This window comes from Diadema antillarum, unplaced genomic scaffold, assembly GCF_040938485.1.
Source record: "Diadema antillarum isolate AM-2024a unplaced genomic scaffold, OU_Dant_1.0 seq00001825_RagTag, whole genome shotgun sequence".
In the NCBI taxonomy this organism is placed as follows: domain Eukaryota; kingdom Metazoa; phylum Echinodermata; class Echinoidea; order Diadematoida; family Diadematidae; genus Diadema; species Diadema antillarum.
Genome location: NW_027272499.1, coordinates 127,889 through 151,752, shown reverse-complemented (window position 1 = coordinate 151,752; position 23,864 = coordinate 127,889). Strand labels below are relative to the sequence as shown.

Below are 23,864 nucleotides of genomic sequence, written 5' to 3'. Positions count from 1 at the left end.
AGTTTCAGCAGCCGTTTGACTATACACAGACACTGCCAGAGGCTGAATAAAGACTAGTTGTGATAGCGGAATTTCTCAAGAATAAATCATGAAGCATTCAAACCCTGGCCATTGTTCAGGACCATTGTCAGGGTGTTACCACACAATCCCATACACACCCATTGACCCCTGTGCAAAGTGAAAGTTTGTAAAGAGGGTTGAAAATAGAGAAAAATCTGGAACCTAACTGTGAAATTAACCATGGATTTCATGAAACTGATTTATGCTTTCATACTTAAACCACCTTTAACAAAATTGTACACTATTCAGCTATCATTCATATTAATGACAGTGTTATCTAATGGGTATAGTTCTTGAATTATTAAGAATCATAAGTGGGAAATGTTTTTTGAAACACCTAGTATATTGTTTGTTTTCTGCACATTGTTTACAAGGTAAAATACATGTAACTTGTATTATCATATCTGTTGTAATATTCATAAATGAGAAGTATGAAAATAAAATGAATTGAAATGAATTGATTTTTTTTTTCAGATCTCTCTAGGTCTGAAACAAGAGTAATTTTCTTTTAGGAGAGGGTTGGGGGAGCTTTCCCTGAGCAAATCACTTTCATCTGTTCCCTAGTATTAATAAAAGGGACAATTGTTGGAACTTTGTATACAAAGCAAACGGAAAGCTGCTCGATAAGGATGTCACGCAGAGTTGACAATTTGTCTTACTCACTAAACATTGACAGTTCACACTTTTTAGGAGTGTTAAGTGTTAACTTAAAGTAATTGTAGAAAGCAGCCACAAAATCATCTTCTTCTTTCCCACTCTGCAAAATCATAAACGCCTTCATCCCCATTTTTCAACATTGTGCATCGTCAGTACATGTACTTATTTCAAATCGTACATTGGCTTTCAAATGCACGTACACTATCTTTTTAAGAATAGCAGAGCTACCAAGTCTCAGGCATTCTGCGTGAGACTCAAGCATTTAGGGTCTGTCTCACGCTCTCACGCATGGCACCCATTTTTCTCACGCCTCTGGTGAAGTCTGCAATTTGGGCCAAAAATAAGGAGCATAGCTCAAAGGATTAAAGTGATAGTTGCAATTGAAGGTATTTCCCTTTTGCCTTTCAAAATTAGTAAAAAATAGTCACTTAAGTATGCACCAGATCGCATCATTAAGAGCTAATAATTTACAAAAGCTCCCTACCATGGGAGGGGGACACCCTCCTCATTCGCGTGCGCATGCGCGCGAACGCCGAGACGCCGAGTCATAAAAGTCTCACTCATAAAAGTTTTTTGAACTTGGCATCTCTGGAATAGTCCACAAGGTGTGTTCAAAATCTCCCTTCTCTGAGTGTTAAGTTCTTTTCCATTACTTCTGTTTATTGTCCTAGGTATCGATGTATAAATGTCATGTAGTTCAGTGCCCCCTTTCTTTCTTCGTCAATAGTTAATACGACAGAAAGTGGCATCACATGCTCACAGTGCAGAGATATAAGGCCAAATACGCCAGGATTCAATGGATTTAACGGAGTCGGCCAACCTTGTGTGGATTTCCCATCGCCAAACTCCTTTAGCTGTCTTCAGTCTGGGAGCTGCAAGTTTATGAACATCACAACCTCTATGCACCACCCACTGTGTAAGTTTGCGTATTTTCTGTGGGATTTCTCAATATTCTTCTTATGACGCTCTATACCTGTAATATTGATAGAATCATCAATTCGCTTGTTTACGTAACAGAGGAAAACAAAGATAAATAAAATATCATTAGCTGAGATCAGAAGAGATAACTTTATTGCCTCAATTTGTATTTCCTATTAACCTTTGTGCACAGTTTTCACTCTTTAAAAAGGGGATTTTTTTTAACATTGTCAATACAAAGTAACATCATCACCGAGGCGGCCTTCATTTCAGTGTAAACGCGCAAAAGGCCAAATGTGAGGCCAAAATTGGCTGCGCATTTGGCCTCGCTCTGGACTATGACCCCGTTTACAGTGCGAGGCCGAGCCGCGGCCGAGTCCAGCCCCGCTTTAGTGTAAACGCGCAAAAGGCCAAATGCGAGGCCAAAATTGGCCTCGCATTTGGCCTCGCTCTGGAGGTGGTCTCGCCGCGGCCGAGCCCGGCCTTTTCTCAGTGTAAACGCAAACTGGGCCAAATGCGCGGCCAATTTTAGTCTGTCTTCCAAACTCTCTGCCTGTACTATTTCGCTATTCAGGATATTAACCCCCTCAACGTCGAAAACTAGCATAGTGTAAGGTGGTTTTTGTCCTGCAAAGGATTTTTTCCTTCGGCAAAGGCCTTTGCCCGAACGGCGACTTCGTCGCCACGGAATTCAGTTGGCAAAGGGTCTGAAAACCAGACAATACCAAATTGCGTTAGTTTACAAGCAGAGCGCCACTACGACCAAATAATGAAAGGTTTGAAGCAAAAGCGCGGCCGAGCCCAGCGGTGTAAACGGTCAAAATTGCGAGGCTCGGCCGCGCAATTGAGGCCGAGCCCGGCCCCGCACTGTAAACGGGGTCGTGGTCTCGGCCGTGGCCAAGCCGCGGCCGAGCCCGGCCTTTTCTCAGTGTAAACGCAAAGTGGGCCAAATGCGCGGCCAATTTCAGTCTGGCTTCCAAACTCTCTGCCAGTACTATTTTGCTATTTAGGATATTAATCCCCTCAACATCGAAAGCTAGTATACATGTAGTTTAAGGTGGTATTGTCCTGCAAAGGATTTTTCCTTCGGCAAAGGCCTTTGCCTGAACGGCGACTTCGTCTCCACGGAATCCAGTTGGCAAAGGGTCTGAAAACCAGACTATACCAAATTGCGTTTGTTTAAAAGCAGAGCGCCACTACGACAAAATATTGAAAGGTTTGAATTAAAAGCGCGGCCGAGCCCGGTAGTGTAAACGGACAAAATTGCGCGGGCCGGCCTCGCAATTGAGGCTGGGCTCAGCCGCGCTCGGCCCAGCCCCGCTTCAGTGTAAACGCGCAAAAGGCCAAATGCGGGGCCAAAATTGGCCTCGCATTTGGCCTCGCTCTGGAGGAGGTCTCGGCCGCGGCCGAGCCCGGCCTTTTCTCAGTGTAAACGCAAACTGGGCCAATTGCGCGGCCAATTTTAGTCTGGCTTCCAAACCCTCTGCCAATACTATTTCGCTATTCAGGATATTAACCCCCTCAACGTCGAAAGCTAGTATAGTTAAAGGTGGTTTTGTCCTGCAAAGGATTTTTCCTTCGGCAAAGGCCTTTGCCCGAACGATTACGCTTGTTTACAAGCAGAGCGCCACTACGACAAAATATTGAAAGGTTTGAATTAAAAGCGCGGCCGGGCACGGCAGTGCAAACGGACAAGAAAGTCAAACTTAGCATCAGTTGGACAATGGGCCTACAAGCGCAGCCCTTATGCCGAACACGGTCTGGTTTATTGCTATGGTGAGCCAAAGTAAATAATGTTCGGTACTATAGAAGCAATATGAAAATCAGGAATTCAGTACAAAATCAATGCACAATGTTGCCCTAATGTAAAAATCATGGGCATCAACATCATTACACGAGTCCTCTGTTTTTTTTTTTTTTTTTTTTTTTTTTTTTTTTTTTTGACACAATAATTAGCGGGGAAGTGATATTGTAACATAACCAGAGACGGCTCCTTTTGGCGCACCATAACAACACACAACAACCCGGACGCACTCCGTCCACACAGTGGGCTCCGTTGCCTCTCCTCGCTTCTTCTACCATCCCGACTTTGCCACTGTCACTATCAGTGTCATTGTCACTGTCATCACTCAATTCACTCTCGATGTCAAACTCAAAGTCTGTCCGTACAATAGGTAAAAATTGGACGTTTTATTGTCTCAGCCGAGAAAGCAGATGCGACTAAAGACAGGCCAGATATTGCATCCGCTCACCAAGAAATACGTGCTTTATGAATGGTGATCTCGATGTCCCCCTGCACTCGTACAAAGGGTTTCGTTCATTTCGTGACGTCATATTTTAGGGCTCGAAAAAGACGGCTGTTCCAGAGCGAATATCGGTGAAGCAAATCAGTCAGCTTTAACTCGCGATTTCTCAGTGGCGCGAATTATCTTTTAATAAGTCACATTAAAAATCTGTTCTAGGAGACATTTCCCTCTGTTTTGACACCTTCTTTTATATGATTCTATTGATTTCAATGTCTCGTTCACCATACTTTAAGTGTGACAGGTGACGAGTTCCCTACGTCAGGACCATGGTGTCCAAGTAATTTATGATCTAACTGAGATCTAGGATTATTGAGATGAAAGTCGGATGAGTGGCGTGTGGGGTAAGAATGGATATCAGTACTGTAGGTAAAGAATGCTTCAAATGAAAAAGGAAGTAGGTGTGTGTGACATACTTAAACATACAGTGTAAAAATGTAATTCTTTTCTTGAAAATGGGAGTGGTATTATCAAAATAGTTGGATTGGGAGCATATTCTCTATTTCTTTCTTTTCTAATACAAAAGAGCGCTTCGATCTTGCTTTCAGTCAATCAGATGAAATAATTTGTGTAGCTTATGTGTCTGTCCGTGCGAAAAAAAATCTGACCAAACGCTTCATGAAATACCCCCTCCCTCAATGTCACAGGAGCTACCTATTAGATTGCAGCGGTACTATGGGTATCTTAACTGTAAGTTGTTCTTACTCCATCTTTTCTTTTCTTTTTTTTTTAGATATGTTGGGTACGTTCATAGTATAGAAATAATGACTGCTATGAGGGGCACAGTTAAAATTATGGGCCCAAGGTGATGTGAAAACCGTAACCATGCCCGAAGCGAAGCTGAGGGCATTATGGTCATGGTGTTCACATCACCGAGGGCCTACATAATTTTAACTGTTCCCCGAATATCAAGCAGTCATTATTTGTTTTTTATACCGAAAATATAGATTCCGAAATATATATACCAAAAATATAGATTCTCGTCTCTTTTACAGCACACGTAATCAACGCTGATCGACAGCGCGGCGGTCGTATCATTGTTTGGTGCCTACATGAGTGGTCTTATGTGCAGAGTGTACGGGGTTGCGACTGTCTCCAGACCAGCCCGCTAGTCTGTTTTACAGCACGCTAACTGTGACCGGGCCCCGGTCACAGTACATGTAACTAAAAAAATAGGGCACAGCTATTTTCATGACTCCCTGTTTAACCATTCACATGAGAGGATTCTAGAAATGAGGTATATAATTGGCAATGTGACCATTACGCAAATGGAGGGAGGGTGCGGCGATGAGGGTATGCCTCCCAACATGTGTCTCACTTCATCTGACTTGGTTGGGGCGCTAGATGAAATTAGTGGCCCCTTAACCCTATAAAGCCCAAGGGGGGGGGGGGGCACATTGTGCCCCCCTACCATATTTTCGTTTGCCACTCCTACATCCTTAACCCGATTTCAACCAAATTTGAGTGAATTTTCCTAAAATCTTATTGCGCACATTTTGATGTATAATTTAGCTATGTCCAATATTGTTGGTTGCCATAGCAACCGTAAACTGACAACCATGTTCGTCAGATTTTGCACGATTTTCTGTTCCAATTTCATCAAACAATATAATAATGGATGAAGTGGGGGTTTTCTTGGCTGTAATTTGCTGAAGGACCAAAGGGTGAAGTAATTATGGTTGTGAATTACCCTGAAATGGTCTTCTTATTATTTCCTTTATTTTCTATATGTCATACGCATTAAACAATAGATACAATAGAAATAATCGAAAATACAGCATTTTCCAAAGACTACCCTTTTATTTTGTGTTATCTTCACACAAGCGTTGCCTGTAATATCATTTGTTTATCATTATTATCAATCTGCAAACTCAAAATTTCAATATTTTGGAAATAAGAAATATGATACCAATATATGTATCCATCCGAGCAATACATCATAGGTTTTAAATATTTCTGTACATTTAAATGAATAGCGCCCCCATAAAAAATGTTGACCTTGAGAAACTTCAAACATAACAAATAGTGAAGGTTGACTTGCTTTTCCTTTGTAGTAAATATGAAAATGATTGATATAAAAACAAAAACATATATATACTTGGGATAAAGAAATTAAAAAAAAACATTATTTTAGCGTATTTCCTATGTATTTCTGTATATTTTGGTAAATAGCGCCCTCAGTGGATGACCTTGAGAAATTTCAAATGTTGGGTCATATAGAGTATGAGTTGTTCTACCCATGTGCCAAATATGATGGTCATACATCTTATAATAAAGAAGTTATATAGGGGCACAATGTGCCCCCCCCCCCCCCCCATGGCCTGGAAGGGGTCAAAATAGCTTGGGCTTTATAGGGTTAAGCTCTCTGGAGGCTATTGGACTGACCTTCAAGGGAATTGATTGTCAGGTCTACACTTGCCACACCGGCGACCTGTGCAATGAAAGACCACTGGACGTGGCTGCAACAAACCAGCAACTAACACAGGGCCTATAATGAATCTTGTGGTTCGTACATCACCCATCACACTTTGAGTGTCATCTCTCATGCACTATTGGTCATCCCTTTGACTAAGTTGACATAATTGTTTCTTTTCTAGTTGAAACCCATCAATGGTTCCATTGCAACCAGACATGGCAGGAGTTGTTCTTTAGGGTTATAGGGAATACTATTCTATCCACACGGTGTAGATGTCCAGCGCGCCAATAAAGTTGGGCACAAGGTTGGGGCTGAAAACTCCAAAAAGTGTAGGCCTACGACTCCTAAGTGTTCATGAATTATGGCAGTGACATGCAGCCCACTGTTTAACACTGTGTTCTTTCAATAGGAATGATATGACACCTTTACCAGAGACCCACTTCCGAAATTATTTTTGTGATAAAACATCTAAACTCTTCTTCCGCTGTGCGGATAAATGTCGCATTGATTTCATTCTGCACTGTTGTAATCTAAACAACTGTGAAATTACGCTGTTTTTGCACATCAGTTTGGAGGATTGAAGACCGCCCAGCAGAGTCAATTGCGTCAATAGGTCTGCAGAGAGGTGTCGTTAATGAGTTTTGGGTTACAGGTACCAGCCGAGTAAGGGGGTGCAGCCAAAGTTTTTCTGCACATTATGGCAGTAACGGACTTAAACGGCACCCTTGACGAACACCACGTTGTAAATGAAAGAATTCAGAAGTGTGGCCGTTATCTGAAATGCAAGCCATTACATCTGTGTATAATATTTCAATCCATGTTATAGACTCTTGTCCACAAAAAAAAAAAAAAAAATGCAATGTTTGAAGTCAGCCACAAACATAAACCCGGTAGTATTCGTCTTATTTGTACAAGCAATCATTTCAAGTGTTAATCGAATATTTTCTCCAATTCATCTCCCTGGAAGAAAGCCAGATTGGTCATGATTTGTTCCCTGGTAAAACCTTTTTAAGGCGAAGAGCGACACATTGCGCAATAATTGTATAATCTGTATTCAAAATTGATATCAGTCGCCAATTCTTTAAATGTAATAAATCTGTATTTATTCTTTTTTATAGGAATGACATTCATAACACTTCTCCTTTGGTCAAGTGTTAATTTCTTATGAACAAAAGAATAATGAAAAAATGAATTAAACAATAACTGAGGTTCTGAATAAAAAAACAAAACAAAAACTTCAGAAGGAAAACCATCAGTCCCACAGTTTCAGGGGTCTTATTATTGTGCATAGTTTTAAGTGCATCAACACATTCCTGAAAAGAAATTGAAACTTCGCATTTCAATTGCAAATCATTTGATAATTTAGGGGTTAAATCATTTTGATTTAATGATGCCAATCAATCTAACTCTGTATTTGCCATGGTGGAAACCCCCTGTGTGCCACCTTATTCTGAGACACGAAGGTAGCCATTCTTTGAGAAAGAATTATGTTTTTCCAATTTATATATCTTCTACAAATTTCTGTTAAGCTGGACATAATAGTGAGCAAAGTTGAAGAGAAATGCCACGCTTTGCTTTGATATGAATTGTATGACAAATCTATTTCTACTTATTTTTTTAATGACCAGTTGTTACATTACTGTGAGGGCACGATTTTTGCACATGGAACCGTAAGAGAAACTCGGAATTTACACGCAAATCACCACATAGAATGCAAGCTGTATGTAAAACAAAAGCGCGACAAAAGCTTTCATTGTACCGCGGGATTAGGCGATTTATCGATTAGTTTAAGCGAATTAGTGGGTTTGAGCGGAATATGCGAAGTTGGTACGCCGTCGACTGAGTGGGACGTGCGAACATGGCATATAAAGAGTTAAATCCACAATGAGAGGGTTTTAAGTGGCATATAATTTTTCTAAAAATGATTCTTTTTTTTTTCATCATTAGGTATATCTTTTATGGAATTCAAAATCACACCATCCTCAGTAGACAAAATTCTTATAGTCTCTAATGCTGATTTCTTTTTTTTCTAAATAAATAGAATATTTTGAATTTCGTTCTCCATATTCAGCCACTTAGCCCTTGAACGTACAGTATAACCTTTTTTTTTCAAATTCATAAAATGTTCTAGCTCTTGTTTACAGTCATCATTTTGTCTTTGAACATCAGAATCTCGATGAATCGAAATGTTTTCTAAATTCTTCAGTCTATTTAATAAATATTTTCATGATTACGTCTTTCCCTAGATTTCTGAAAGGAATACTCAATAGCAATTGATCTTAATGACATTTTAGATAATCCCAAAATATATTTGGATCCATTTCTTGCAAACAATTATTTTTTATCATTTGTATATGTTCTCGAATCAGAAAAGTATATCATGTTTCATCTTGCAATAGAGGCACATTAAACTTCCAAAATCTCCGACCCCTTGCTGCATTATTCACTTTAGTATAACAAATAATAGCAGAATGATTAGTTTTATATCCTGGTAATATGTCACAACATGTCACTTGAGAAACTAAATTTGTGCATTGCAAAAATGTTGACCGCCATATATATCTAAATTTCAAAGGATTCTTAAAATCTCCATGATATATGTCAATCAATGATAATTCTTGCATAATACTTTATATAACATTGACGGCATGAACGTCAACCTTTCCTATCAGTATTAACATCCAATACACAGTTAAAATCCCCTCTCCATATTATTGACTGACATCCGAATCGTTCCAAATGCACAATAATTACTAATTATCAAAAAATCCCGGGTCATAAAGTGATGATTGTGTCTAATACAGATATATCTAATAAAACAAATCCACCGTCCTTATGATACATTTTTTGTTTTACTTCTGTTTGCTCCAAACTACTCTCTAAAAAAAAAATCGAGTGAAATTTTTCACTCTAAAAAGAGTGAATACAAAAAAGAGTGAATTTCGAGTGAAATTGGAGTGAATTTTGAGTGAAAATGCTCATTTTCACTCATTTTGGAGTGACGTCAGGGATCACTGGAAGATTTTGGAGTGATCCCTGACGTCACTCCAAAATGAGTGAAAATGAACATTTTCACTCAAAATTCACTCGAATTTCACTCGAAATTCACTCTTTTTTTGTATTCACTCTTTTAAGAGTGAATATTTTCACTCGATATTTTTTAGAGAGTACGAAACAAAATACACGTGCCCCGACTATTCAAATTTCCATGAGAGAAAAACAAAATCCCAGGCGATCCCCGCTGATCTTTCCAATCTTGTTCTGTTTCTGGTGTGAAGTGTGTTTTTTGTAAAATATATACACTATAGCTGTATTGACATCTTTATCTTGCCACATAAATATTTCCGGACACCCTACCTACAACCGAAGTAAATAAATGAAGAAAAAAAAATCACCCTTTCATTTCCCCCTATTATCTTCACCCTATATTATAACTTACACGCTGTCATTACTCCCTTTTATTTTCACACTATATTATAATCACCATGAACTAAATTTTTCATTTTTAGTAGTATGCATGCATCTTAAGCACTCTGCAAAGCGGGTTGGGCGAAATGTCAGCAGGAGTGAAAGTAGTTTATTCTTGAAAGATGAAAAATAATTATATTCTTATTAAAAGTGACGAATAGGTATATACTCCATATTTACCCACAACTGTGATAGCAAAATTGCACGTTGCTTCATTCCCGCTCGAATCTTCAGCTGTAATAGATACTGTGGTATTCCCGACGGGAAACATACTTCCCGACGAAGAAGTAGAGGTAATAGTGAAGACCCCAGAGTTATCGGTTACGTAGGGATCTGACCACGTGACATTAGCACTACACAATCCTGTGTCTGTTGACTGTGTGATGTCGGTGGGACAAGAGATGTTCGGAGACTCCAGATCTAGAAAGCAAAATACAGAGGAAGACATTCTGAGTATCGTTCCGCTCGCGAACGAAATCTCCAGAACTTTTTCTTATTTTCTTATATTCAACACCACTAACAAAGAAGAGAATGCATTCTCATTATAGCTGATGGGGACATATATTTTAGTATTTACAACATCATTGCCTAAAAATGAAAGAATTAATAAGATGACAATACTTGTCACCAACGTCATGACTAATAATGTATTAAACATTTACCGATGACTGTTACAGTAAAATTGCACGTTGCTTCGTTGCCGCTCGAATCTTCAGCTGTGATATATACTGTGGTACTCCCAGATGGAAATATCCTTCCCGACAAAGAAGTAGAGGTGACAGCTAAGATTCCTGAGTTATCTGTTACGTAGGGATCTGACCACGTGACATTAGCACTGTTCATTCCTGGATCGGTAGACTGCGTGATGTCGGCGGGACAAGAGATGTTCGGAGACTCCATATCTGAGAATAAATACATCCGTTGTTATGAATAGACGTAATTTCGTACACTGTAGCTATAGCTGAAAAGATCACTAACTAGTTTATTTCTTCCTTTTATTTCTGTATATATCACGATTGACAGAATGTTTCCTTGTTTTAGTATGTTAATTTGCCTTGAGCACTCTGCAAGGCGGATTTGGCGGAATATCAGTCATGCAGTAGACAGAAACACTAATTTCAGATGGAATGAAAGTTTTTTGGCCGTAAAAAAAGAGAAAAGATATTCTTATTCAAAGTTTCGAATACGTATGTAATCAATATTTACCCAAGACAAGAAAAAATGAAAACATGACTTTAAGTGTTTTAAATGTCATCTCGACTATAATATTGGCATTTTCAAATAAGAACCTTGACCCTTATTTTCATAACCAAGCTATGTCTAATCTTGTTATCATTATATAATATGAACTCTTATAGTTACAAACCTGCAAAATTTTGCGGTAGTCGAAGTAATGCTGCCTCCAATAAGAAACAAAGGAAAATTGCATGTATGTGCGTTTACATGACAATGTGATTTACACTTGAAAAAAAGCGGCATTACCTCAATTAAAAAAAAATGTAAAAAAATTGTTGTTTTCATCCCTTGGGGTTCGAACATGCATGGGTCCAAACTTACGTCTTTTGAGACAGAGACATCGCCTTTAACTATCTAGCTTAACACTTCCACGAACCAAGCATGTGGAACGTAAGTCTATATCCGTGAAGGATAAAACATAACGGTCGCCCATGATCGACACATTTTCAAAAATACAGTTGAAAATCAAAGCAGTACTAAGTATTGTCACATTAATTCAAAAGTAATACTACCATAATAATACCACACATAACAGGCATACCTCAATTTCACCTCTCAAATCAATGGTAGCACTAATGCACAAGTGATTGCATCGTGCTTTAACTCCCCTTTATAAAGACCCTGCCACATCTTTCCGGGCAAGGGTTATGTGCAACGTGCAAAGAACATTTTTTTTTTTTTGCTACCTGCAGGTCCCCACAAATGACCAGCACGTGACAGTACCTATGTAGTACGTGTCCGTAGTCACTCGGAGTTGCACACCTCGCAGGCCACACCACGCAGGTACTTCGCAGTCCCCGTATGTGGCCAAGATGATAACATTCTGTGGTACTTCTGCAATTGCTTCAGAGGAATTCCTTCACTGAGTTGGCAGCTCCCACGCACCTGGCACGCAGGTCACACAGAATACTCGCAAGTAAAACTTAAGTAGAACGCATCCAGCAAATATAATATGCAAACCGCGCCCAAATCCTTGTCCGCCCTCAGAAATTGTCCGGTAAGCTGGAAAGTCCCCACACGCAACAAGCCCGCGTAGCTTGCCCGGAAAGGTATGACATGGCGTAAACATGTTACGGGTAAAAAGGATTTGCGTACGCACCTCCGGGCGACTACGGGTGAGATACGTATTAGGTACTGTCATGTGCGGGTCATCTGCGGGGGCCTCCGGATAGTAAATATTGTTCCTCGCAAGTCGCTCGCAAGGCTTGCCCGGAAAGGTGTGACACGGCCTTTAGACACTGTCACACCTTTCCGAGAAAGCTACGAGGGGCTTGTTGCGTGTGGGGATTTTCCAGCACGCAGGACAGTCTTTGCTGTCGGACAAGGATTTGGGCGAGTTTCGCGTTATCTTGCCTGCATCCGACTCTCTACTAACCAGCAGAAAGGCAGTAACTGACCCTCAACATGCACGCAGAACTGATCAGATATTGGCTGTTTTGACTCCGTTCCTTGTCAGCAAAACACCCGTATTATGCTTGGAGAATGTCCGGCGCATAGGCATATAGATCCATGGGCAACTTAGTACTTCAAGCGGGTCAAATGCTTGTGACTTGGGCATCCTACTGGGTGTTCTGCGTGGGCCTCTTGGGGCAATCCCCGCGACTCACCCGGAAAAAAAAGTTTTGGTCATGCTCAAAACTTGGCTGCGGGTAAATCGGACCAGCGTGCGTACCTCTGGGAAACCACGGACGAGATACGTGGCAAGTACTGACAGGTGCGTACCAAATTAGCAAAAATTTTCTCCGCACGTCAACCCGCAAGGCTTCCCCAAACACGGTTTGACAAGGCCTTGGGCATGCTCAAAAATTTGTTCCGTTTGAGTTGCGGGGGATGACCCGCAGAGGTACACGCAGAACACCAGTAGGAGGTCCTTGATAGCGGTAGCACCTCGCAGGCCACCCCCATGCAGGTACCTCGCAGTCCCCGTATGTCTCTCGTATTAAAACTAAAATAATCGGTTTCGAAGCTGTCATGCAGGTCACACGGACAACACTGAATACACACAGGTAGCAGGTAAAACGTAAGTGCGGAAATCGCCAGCATCCTTGTCAGCCGGCAGAAAATCATCCTGTGTGCTGGAAAATCCCTACTTGCAACAAGTCCGCGCAGCTTACCAAGAAAGGTGTGACAGGGCCTCTAGCTTCCAATGAAAGGTGTCAAACATGTATTATGCTCGATCACCAGTGACTGACTTTAAAGAAGAAAGACATATCAAATTGAACGCGTACCATGTAACTGAGGGTGTACCAGGGAAGGATGTTGTCATTTTTTTTAGGTGATACGCTAACAGCGCAGCACCTATTTTGTTTGTATGTATTGAATCTTCCTTTTTATTCTTCTTCCTTATTGACGAAATGTGAACAAAATGTCTCAACAATGACATGACCAGTTAACATGAACATTTGAGTTAACATATCTCATATCAATATCTAATGACATGAAACTTTTCGCCATAGCTCCTGAAAATGAGCGGGGGACCCTTTCTTTTTATTACATATTCCGAAAGGATATGAGTTGCTAATGACATTCCACCTCTTGATTATAGTTAGATACATGTACCTTGTAACATCGACTTGCTCCTTCATGGCCATTCCTGTACGTGATTCCCTTTTGTTTTGCATTACACCAACAATTTGTCGAAAAGTATCTATATTTGGTAGGCATATAGAAGTCGACTTAATACATGTATTTCGATGTATACCAGTATTCAAGTTCGTAGAACATCTTTTCGTGAAAATTAGAGTCGAAATTGAGGATTACTTGTAAAATGAGGTTGGCATTGCTTTTGGATTAATATGTGCACAATACATGAAAGGACCTACAAGTTCGACTGCTAGCTGTCCCCTTTTAAGATGTGTCGATTTTGGGCGACCACTATCTGATGACCCCAAGCGTATCACCTAACTCGTCTTAAAGAGACGAGTTTCATATTTCGTTTTCAAAGCGAATTTCATGAACCTGTTTTGAAATAGAGCAAACGTGTTTGTACTGTAAACAATGACTAAAGGGACTGTTCATCATGACCATGTAGTGAAAACGTGTATTCTAGAGTTGTTAGTGAACGTGGAACTACAACTTTTCTATAACCTCGTCTTTCTTTTTCATACTAGTTGCAATGCTTTGGTGTATGAAATATTTAGATCGACATTATGTTTAAAAATACGACGCTCAATTTTGTGGTTCGGTTTTGTATCTCTTTATCATAATATTTACTATTCATCGCTAATATTTCGCAAGGTTGATTAGAGCAATTTGGTGTTCATGTTTAACAGCATCCTTTGGTTTCCTTTGGAAAATATTTCAAAAGGTTTTGAGTTTCTAAATTTAAAACAGGTTCGTAAATTGGTAAGACACTTCAGGATGTTAGACTCCCTATCTCTCTCTCTCACGTATGCAAATGTTTGTTAATTTCTTTCTTATTCGTGTAGAACCCCGTTCCTTTATTCTTTCTTTACTACATGAAGATTTACAATGAAATTAAGAGGTGCCACGATAATTTGCAAAAATGCTGCAAAATTTCATAGGGAATTGTATGGCCATAAAATAAGACTAAACAATGAAGGTACTGGAGGTATGAAGGAGTACCCGAGGGTGGGTTTGCAATGTCAATGATTTGGGAGCTATCGGTGCGGAAGACATATCTCCCAGTCACATTGACATTGGACGCCTCTTCTACGTCTACGATGTCGTCTGTTCTGGATCCAGGGACGCTGTAGTACCTGACGCCGTCACCGGCATTGAAGCCGACCTGAGTGAGTTTGGAGTAATTTTCTTCACTTATCATGGTATTCATCATGGGAATCAGAAATTATAGAGGAAAGTTAATGATTTTTACGTTGCACGTTTTCATGAAAATATAATAGCTTGCAACTACTAAATAAACACATTACAAAACCACAAAAGACGATCATGACGTCGCCTTCAAAATAGTATGCAAATTGAAAAAAAAATGTTTTGGGATGACAATACTTGTAAACATGATGAAGTAATTATAATCTCTATATCCCTCCCCGCAAAAAAGGTCATCATTATTAAGTTTATGCAGATCTACAGATAAGTAATATAAAGAATGTAATCAATTAACATGTACGTAGGTCAGTTTGCGAGTTTGAGTTGATTTGAACAGAAATTTCGAGAAGTCGATGGAAGACTTAATAAGAGATATTATCACCTCCTCCTAGTTACGTGATACATTAGATAATTGTGACCAATATTACTATTCCCTGAGTAGACAGTCAATATTTTAAGAAATTACTTGATTAGAAGTGAGTGTTTTTCACAATGGCTAAGTCTATTGCATCGTCGTCATCATTACCATCACCATCATCATCATCACCATTATCATAAAACAGCATTATCATCGTCAACATCCTTACTTGAGCCGGAGTTCCACCAAGACCCGTGCAGGAGTTGCCGTTGCTGGCCGTCCCCGTCGTCCAGTTGATGTCGCCGTAGTTGAAAATGGCGAAAGAATAACGACCGTCAGTCACGAGAACTGCCTGGAAGGTGTTGGTCTGTTCGGTGGATCAGATATCAAGATCGATGTGCCATTCTTAGGATACCTCACCATTACCAGGATTTTCTCCAATGTTTTGACATTGAACGTATTATCTGTGCAACTTCTTAATATACTATAATACTATACTATCTTAATATCTTTACTGTCAAAAAAAGTAATCCAACTTTGAAAGGCTACTATTACATAATTGTCAGCTATGGAGAGCACAATATCTGTTGAGTGGAAAGAAGAACTCTTTATTGATACCTATTTTTGTTGACAAATGTCATGCATGACTGAGCACATGAAGTTTAAAGACAACAATGACAAATTGGACTTTTTCTAAGTTTGAGTGTCACATGAAGGAACATGAAGGAACATTAAAAATCAACGTTTTATTTTTATTTAACTTATGCCAATATATGTACAGTAAATGTATCACAGTTTACTCTCACCTATCTTTGGTTCTACGATCCTCAAAAATCAATCGTTCCACCCACTCGACGCTCTAAAGAGTTTCACTTACTACTTCTTCGAACGATTCTAGCAAAGAATTAGAGCAAAGAATTAATATACTTATTTACACGGGACCAAATTATTGGAATTACCTGAATCATGATATCAAATCTGCTCCTTCTACATACTCATTCAAAAGGAGATTGAAGATTTATTCTTTTACAATCCTATCATGATATCAAATCTGCTCCTTCTACATACTCATTTAAAAGGAGATTGAAGATTTTTTTCTTTTACAATCCTATCATGACTACCCCCAGAATCGGATTAGTTTATTAGCTTATTTTGTTACCCGTCCGCAAAATCTGCATTGCCGTTCTTTTTATCATTGCTATCGCCTAAGCTATGACTATGATTTGATTTTCTTTAACCTATAGTTCGCAGTTGAAGGGTGTGTTGTATATTCTTTTTCTCTGCTTTTTCTTCCTAAAACCTCCGGGATCGTTGTTTCTGTTGCATATTTCTGTCTATTTTGTTACCTCGTTGTCACGCTATAGTCTTGTTTCCTCTCGTGTCGTCAAGTCAGTTTTTCCCTACAAGTAGTCTTGTTGCTGTCCCAGTCTTGTCTCATGCTAATTATTATTTTGTTTCTTGTTGTTTTGCGTGTAACTGTTTGTCCATCTGTCTCTCAGTGGGCTGCAAATTTTTTTGTGCCAAACTTTTTGTGCTGTTTCCTGCTGTTTTCAATCAATCTTTTGCGAGCAGTATGTTTTGATGTATATGGGTGAGAATTTTGAACGATGTACAATTGCCAATTTTCGTACCTTATGACATTCTTTCCCTTACAACACGCCAGGATGATCTAAGAAACCAGATTTTTTCATGTCATCTCAAAGATTGGTAAATTTCCTTTCAGGAAATATATGGTTTGGTTGACTTTTGCCTGATATTTTTCATTTCACAAGGACTTAAAGCATAAAAATACGGTAAAAGCGCTATTTTCACAATAATTTTTGTTTTTCAAACTAATGATGTACATTTTCGATGGTACGTGGCATCTAATATCTGACCATGTTCTGGATCTGACATATCATGGGTATGTACCACAAAATTATAAGAACTTAATGAGCACGTATAAACTTACAGAGAACAATTGAAATATCAAAGTCCTAAACAGACGAACGTCCGTGATGCTTTTATTTCTATCGCTGCTGCAAATTCTACTTTGTTGTCCCAACTGTAACGTATACGAAAATTTGGTGTTCCACCTAATGAACATATCCTGCAAAAACTGTACGTCTGCTGGCTGTACATGGGACGTAATATTCTTTTATGCAAAATTATACTCAGTTTTCGTCACGGACGTGCTTCCGCTATTTTCTAATAAAGATCGTAGCCCATGAAACGTTATTGGCGATATTGTTCTGAGTCGTAATCAACTAAGATCTAGCAACACGATAATATGTTTGTTTTGAATTTCTGTCCATCCTTTGTCAAATAGGAAGCGAAATTATATTTTTAGACGAACTTCCGAGAAAAAAAGAACGTCCGTGATGATTAAAACGTTTTCGAGTGGGACACCATCTTGCTTTGATGGCGAAGGTGCATTTTACCTTTGGCTCTCTAGCTGAGGAGCTGCATGTCATTTTTGGAGCGGACTGAGGTTCGTCCGCAGTTTTTCGACCATGCAATTCACCAAAAACCAAGCAAATAATTAATTTTTTTTTTCTGAAAATTCACCTCCTGATCCCCCTCTAAGCAATACATATGTTGTAAGGATGTCAAATTTCTTATAATTTGCATTGGCAATACCTTTTCAAATTTTTGAAAGAGTTAGGAAGGCTAGGTACTCTCTGCCGATTAGTTATCCGTCCTGGAACATGACCCTAGTAGTAGAACGAACGTCCGTGACAGTTCCAGCGAACGTCCGTGACGTATGCAATCCCTTCGATAGGGATGACTTGTCCCGAAAGTGTCCTGTATTCTTTAAAACTTTTGGCTCCAATAGCGACAAATAAAGTTTTACAAAGTAAATAATGAGTTTAGAGCAGTAGTTTCAGAATTTTTAAGGCGTTATGTGATCATGATGAACAAACAGTTGAAAATTTACTCACAATTTTACGTTTGTTTTCCCTCTAATTATACAAAAGCAGCTAAACACTGAAAACAAAGTTATAGGAAAATGGAATTTTGCGTAATCTGTAATTTCTGTGCATTTAGATTTCTTTCTAATGAGGTTCTGATGACAATTCGTACTGTTACAGGTTCTGAAAGTTTCGCTCACGGACGTTCTGTCCGAGAAAGGAAATTTCTGACAATTACAAATATATCACTGCACATAAGATTATTGTTAGTTGAAAATATTACCAAATCACCGAGCCGCTCATACCCGAAAGTGAATAGCGTTCAGCACTCAATTTACCTGTAATAACAAACGGAAAACGTTTTTTTCACGGATGTTCGTTGGTTGAATAAGTCAATGGATTACATAGTAGGAGAAAGAGGATCATTGCCACTTTTTAGTGACAGGTGCTCTAAGTGTTTATCTTTTGAGTATGGTAGCTGCCGTCTCAAACAGAACACATCCAGTTTTGGTCTCCATAACGGACGTTCGCTGTAATTGTCATGATATTAAATGCCTTAATTCATTCTTATTTTTCTCTTCATGACGATTTTTCTCTCATTCCCTCAATAGCCTGAACATGCTGCGACCAAACAGAAAACAAAAACAAAACAAAACAAAACAAAATAAATCCGAAAAGTGCTACGCAATCACATTCAGGATAATGGCGGAAGAAGTCTGTAATGGGCATGTGTTGAATAAGAAACGAAAAAGTTTCAAAAGGACGTGGAAGCAGTTGAATGAAAATGACTGAGAAACAGAGAAGGGATCGAGCTCCAACACACAGAGAAAAGAATTGCCAGTGCACTCCCGTTATACCAAATTCCTCTGGAGAAGTTTTTGCTTGTTTGTTTATGATTTTTATTCATCGAAATGCCGTCACAAGCGAACAGAAATAATGCAGTATACAATTGTTGTCTGATGAAAACACACAAATCCTCCGCTTATCATCACATGGTGTTGTTTTATACTCATCAATGAAAAGCAATATTCATTTGTAATTATTTCCAAGATTTTTTTTTTCATTTTACATTTAAGAGACAGAGAGATCGTCAATTTGTTTGTGCTTTTGTGCTTACTTTGAAAACACATGTTAAAAAAAGTAATGATTAAGAATAGGTTTAAGGTTGCACTTTGATACGTTCGCTCTTCCAAAGATTCGTTACTCCGATGTCCAAAGGTTTGTTATTCCGAAATGAAGAAAAAATTGTACTTAATTCAGGAGGTTTGTTATTAGAAATGTTCTTCGAAAAATAGATATTAAGGATCATTATTTTTAGGTCCGTTCTTCTAAAAGTGGAATGGGCCTGATATTCGTTTAGGTGAAAACGGCTATTATGAGGTTTTGAAATTGGAGGATTTTAGTTGTTAATTTGTTTCTCCACATTTGGGTAAGCGAACATGATTTTTCATGTTCCAATTAATAAACCTTTCGGCTAACCTTCGGAGATTCCTATCATTTACCGAATAAAAAAGCTTCATAATTATACGAACTCTATCAATTTTCGTATTGACAAACTGTATGAATAACGAGCCTCCGAAATGACGCGCTACAAAAGGTTTGTTATAACAATCATATTGTATAATATCGAAGTCACAAACATATATCCAAGTTATATGGACTTATTGTGTCTTGTTATGACGAAACTTCGCAGTATCGAACCTATTATCATTTCTGACTAATATAATAACACAAATTCTCCTTGGTAACAGTGTGTAACACAAGGAGCAAACACAGAGAGATTTCTTCCTAACGTATTCGTTTGCCCTCCCCAGCTAAACTTCGTATTTCTATAATGGAGCACATTTCTGTTCTCTTTCTATGTTAATTCTTTGTCATAATTTTAGCTGTGACCATGCTCGTTATATAAGCAAATTTTGCATTGCAGACATTATATAACAAGTTTAGGACCTGAATCTTTACTTCATGATAACGAAATTTTGATAAATATATTCGTTCTCAAGGATGGACTACGTCACTGAGATTACACGTACGTTTGTACGTTCGTCTACGAGAGATGGAAAAATTGTTTTCTTTGATTCCTCAGTATGAGAAGATAAACAAACTTATGTGATTGAGAATTGGTAATATCTATTCAGGATTTTGCAGAGGAGTTTGTTCTCGACATGAAATTGCTGTTTGTTGTGAGTAGAATGCGTTTCCAACTCAAGAGAGCTGCATTGTTCAATGTCTTGTTTGTTCCGAACGTCCGTGAGCTACATGCGAACCTCCGTGATGAAAACTATGCTATGTTTGTTGGGTTATAGAGACTGCCCAGATGAGATACATCTTAAAAAGGTATGTTATCATTTGGGAGTGAGGATTAAAGTATGGGATAGTGAAATAAGAGGTGAGAATATTGAGTTTCTGTAAAATGCGCGTAAAGTGGAGAAAGTGTTTAGCGGAAGAGCAATATTTCCACAGAAATGACGAATTTAGTTAAATCATCAGTTGTCTACCATTACGTACAGGTTAAGAGTACAAGCTTAATATTCTGCAAGCACGTACACATGTCCCTTAAGATATTTCGTTAGGATTTTGAACTGAATCAGATCTTTGGATACTATGTTAAATGGTATTCAAATGTATGTGCAATACTATTCCTCACGGATGTTCGCTGCTCTGACATGGTAAACTTCAGCGGTGAATAAAAACTTGCTCCTCTGGGAAAATCCTAGTATAATTGGGTTCATATTAAAGCTTGAGTTATACTCTTTCAGTCAAGATGAATGATTTGGAGAATTTCCTACTTTTTAAATTTTGCCTTGTTTTGGCTCAATTGTACATCGTTCAAAATTCTGACCCATATTCGTATTGAACAATTTGTCTGTACAATAAATATCATGATCGCTGTCTGTTTAGCAATCAAACAAAAAACTCATCCACACGAGGGTGTAGATAAGGGGGATTTCTCCTCCCACACGAAGGTGATTTTGCATTTTCAGACCTGAAATTCAGCGATTTGGTACAAACTTTTGGTGCAATACGTAGATTTGTTTCCAGCTCCCTCCTCCCGCAAAAGAAAGAAAAAATAATAATGGACATAAATGTCTATTTTTTCTTTTTTTTTGGGGGGGGGGGGGTGCATGTTACTAGATAAATCACGGGATTAAGCTCTTATTCCGAGTGTGCATTATCTGTGTGTATCTGTACAAAGTCTAGTGAGGTAGAGCTTAGGGGGAGGATGTTGGAGGGGGATATCCCCCTCCCGCTCGACGGAGTTTTTGCGTATTTAGATTTGAAATAAAGCAATTTGAAGTACACTTTTTGTGAAAAATTCGGAAATTGTCATTCCCTACAGTGTACTAAGTCTAAAGAGATGACCAAGCAATGAGAAGGTAGCTAGATACCTCTCCCATATTCGAGGTGTTGTTTTTTTTTAAGTTTTAGAACTGTAATTCAACAATCTGGCGCACATGACCGGTTGTTGGAATATCTCGAAATTTGTCAATCAGAGAAGTGTAGCAAGTCTGTGGAAGAAGACAAAGCAGGAGGATGTGTGAGGGGATAAGCCCTATTCACCCTCCTACACGAGGGAAATTCTGTATTTTCTGATTGCAGTTAAACGTTTTGGTGCACACATTTTGTGGCATATTTGGAAAACTGTCTTGTGTTCAAAGTTTAGCCACAATCTACTTGCATGCAGTGCGGGGGGGGGGGGGGGGCTAGCGGGGAGAAGGCGTGGGAGAGTGCTATCACCACCCTTCCCGTACGAGGGAGCTTTTGCCTTTTTTAGGTTGAAATTGAGATATCTCGTATACGCATATTTTATGGAATATTAGGGAAATTACTTAAAAAAACCCCAAGTGATTGGGGGAACTGAGCGAGGAAAAAGTTGGTTGAACGAGAATATGCCCCTGGTACATGAGGGAACTTTTGAGTTTTCCGAATATAAGTTATAAGTCTTAAGCACTCTGTAAGTCTGAAAAGCGTTCTTAGGCTATAGGGAAAGGGGCACAGAGGGGTAGGATTTGGGAGGAGCTATCCCTCTCCCAAGCAAGAGAGATTTTGCATTTTTTTTTTAATTGAAATTTAACAATCTGGTGGTTCACACTTCGAGTGAAATGTTGAAAGAATTATCATCTTATTTGATGAAAATTTTATAGGGAGACCCGCTTCATGCTTTTGCATACAGGATACACGCAGTTTTTTTTTTACTTTTTTCCCGCCTTCCAAATCCCCGGTCCAAATCTGGGGGGGGGGGGGGGGGGGGGGGACCGCCCCCTGCAGTCGTGTAGGCTGGACCCTTTACTTGACCATTTACATTGAAAAATCTCATCCATTCAGTGGGACATTCATTGTCCCTTCACGATAACACTTAACGTTGGAAAAAGTGCAATTTGTCATTGTTGCCTTTAAAGTTCATGCGCTCAGTCATGTATGACATTTGTTGACATAATTAGGTATCATGGGAAAGAGAAAGAGTTCCCCTTTCCTCACAACTAACATTGCGCTCTTAATAGCTGACAATTATGAAATCGTAGCCCTCCAAGGTTGGATTCCTAGTACCCCCCCCCCTTTTTTTTTTGATGAGCACTGTATCATTGAAGATAGATTTATACTAGGTTCACGAACAAGTACTGCGCAAAGTATTTATGGACTTGCAAGAATGTCTTTTTTTTTCATTTTTTGAACAGTCCATTCTCCATTAGACCATCGGCTCCAGAATTAAATTCTGAAATGAATGAAGCACAGAGAGCTAAAAGCTCATTGATTGAATGGTACTATTGAACGGAATACCACTTTACTGGGTGGACAGTGCTGTTGGGATCATGACGTCACTTTGACAACAAGGAAATTAATGAAAGTATGCAATGTAAGTAAGTACAGTAGGAATGATTAGGCAGTCGAAATATCAATAGAAGTCAATCGATCTCTTTTATAACGACAGTATAACAGTGGTTACGAAAGGTGATAACCATATATTTCGTCCCCTGTGATAAACATACCTACTCATAATCGTGCTTAGAGAGCTCGGTAATTATCGTGTGATGGATATTTTTAGAGAAAACTAGCTAGATCTATAACTTACATTGAAATAGAATGACACAATACAAATGTTACATTAAACTCACAATAGATGGCTTGGAAGTCCCATAGAAAGCCACCCTGTCCCATGTAGCGATGTAGAGCCAGGAAGACGTGAACTGCCGCATGTAGACGAAAACGCTGCGAATTATATTGTCGGCCTCTTCGAACATGGCTTCGTTCTGACCCAGGCGTAGAACTTCCCGAAACCACAGCGTGCCACCGTGATTGGTGTCCACATCTGCCCAGAATGGAGCGATCAATCTCCGGCTATCTCCTAGGGGAAACGGGTCTGGGGTGTACTGTCCGACCCTTACCAGGAACGACAACAAGCCGTTGTTGTTAACCTGCCAAAATCAGAACAAAAATTACCCTTTCTATGACCGCTCTCTCACTTAGCTAAATTTGATCAATCACCTTAGTTGCTATATGATCCTTCATTGAACATTTGGTATTCGACGTTACTAGTAACAAGAGCCCTTCGAAAAATCGATTTTGCAAGCAATAATCATTGAAATTATCCTGTTTTCCGACAACTATTGTCATTTATCGGCACTTCAAAACCTAGGACAAGTATCGAAATAAAGTTAATCTCTGGAGCAGGCATGTGTGAATTTGAGTTTCAATGTATGTATCTCAGGATATGTCTGTGTTGGACATCATGAATCTTAGTGAATTCTAGATTCTTTTCTCGTGTGACG

The 23,864-nt window shown here is 39.1% G+C and overlaps 1 protein-coding gene across 1 annotated transcript in view; it reads right to left on the bottom strand.

Moving 5' to 3' along the window:
- The window catches only part of LOC139712598 (uncharacterized), a 100,820-nt gene that overhangs the window by 44,288 nt on the left and 32,668 nt on the right, over positions 1-23,864 (bottom strand). The window contains exons 3-6 of the mRNA XM_071624407.1: positions 23,211-23,510; positions 15,435-15,572; positions 14,644-14,806; positions 10,003-10,242 (exon numbers count right to left, since the gene is read on the bottom strand). Of these exons, the coding sequence (XP_071480508.1) occupies positions 10,003-10,242; positions 14,644-14,806; positions 15,435-15,572; positions 23,211-23,510 (841 nt within the window). The remainder of the gene's footprint in view (positions 1-10,002; positions 10,243-14,643; positions 14,807-15,434; positions 15,573-23,210; positions 23,511-23,864) is intronic.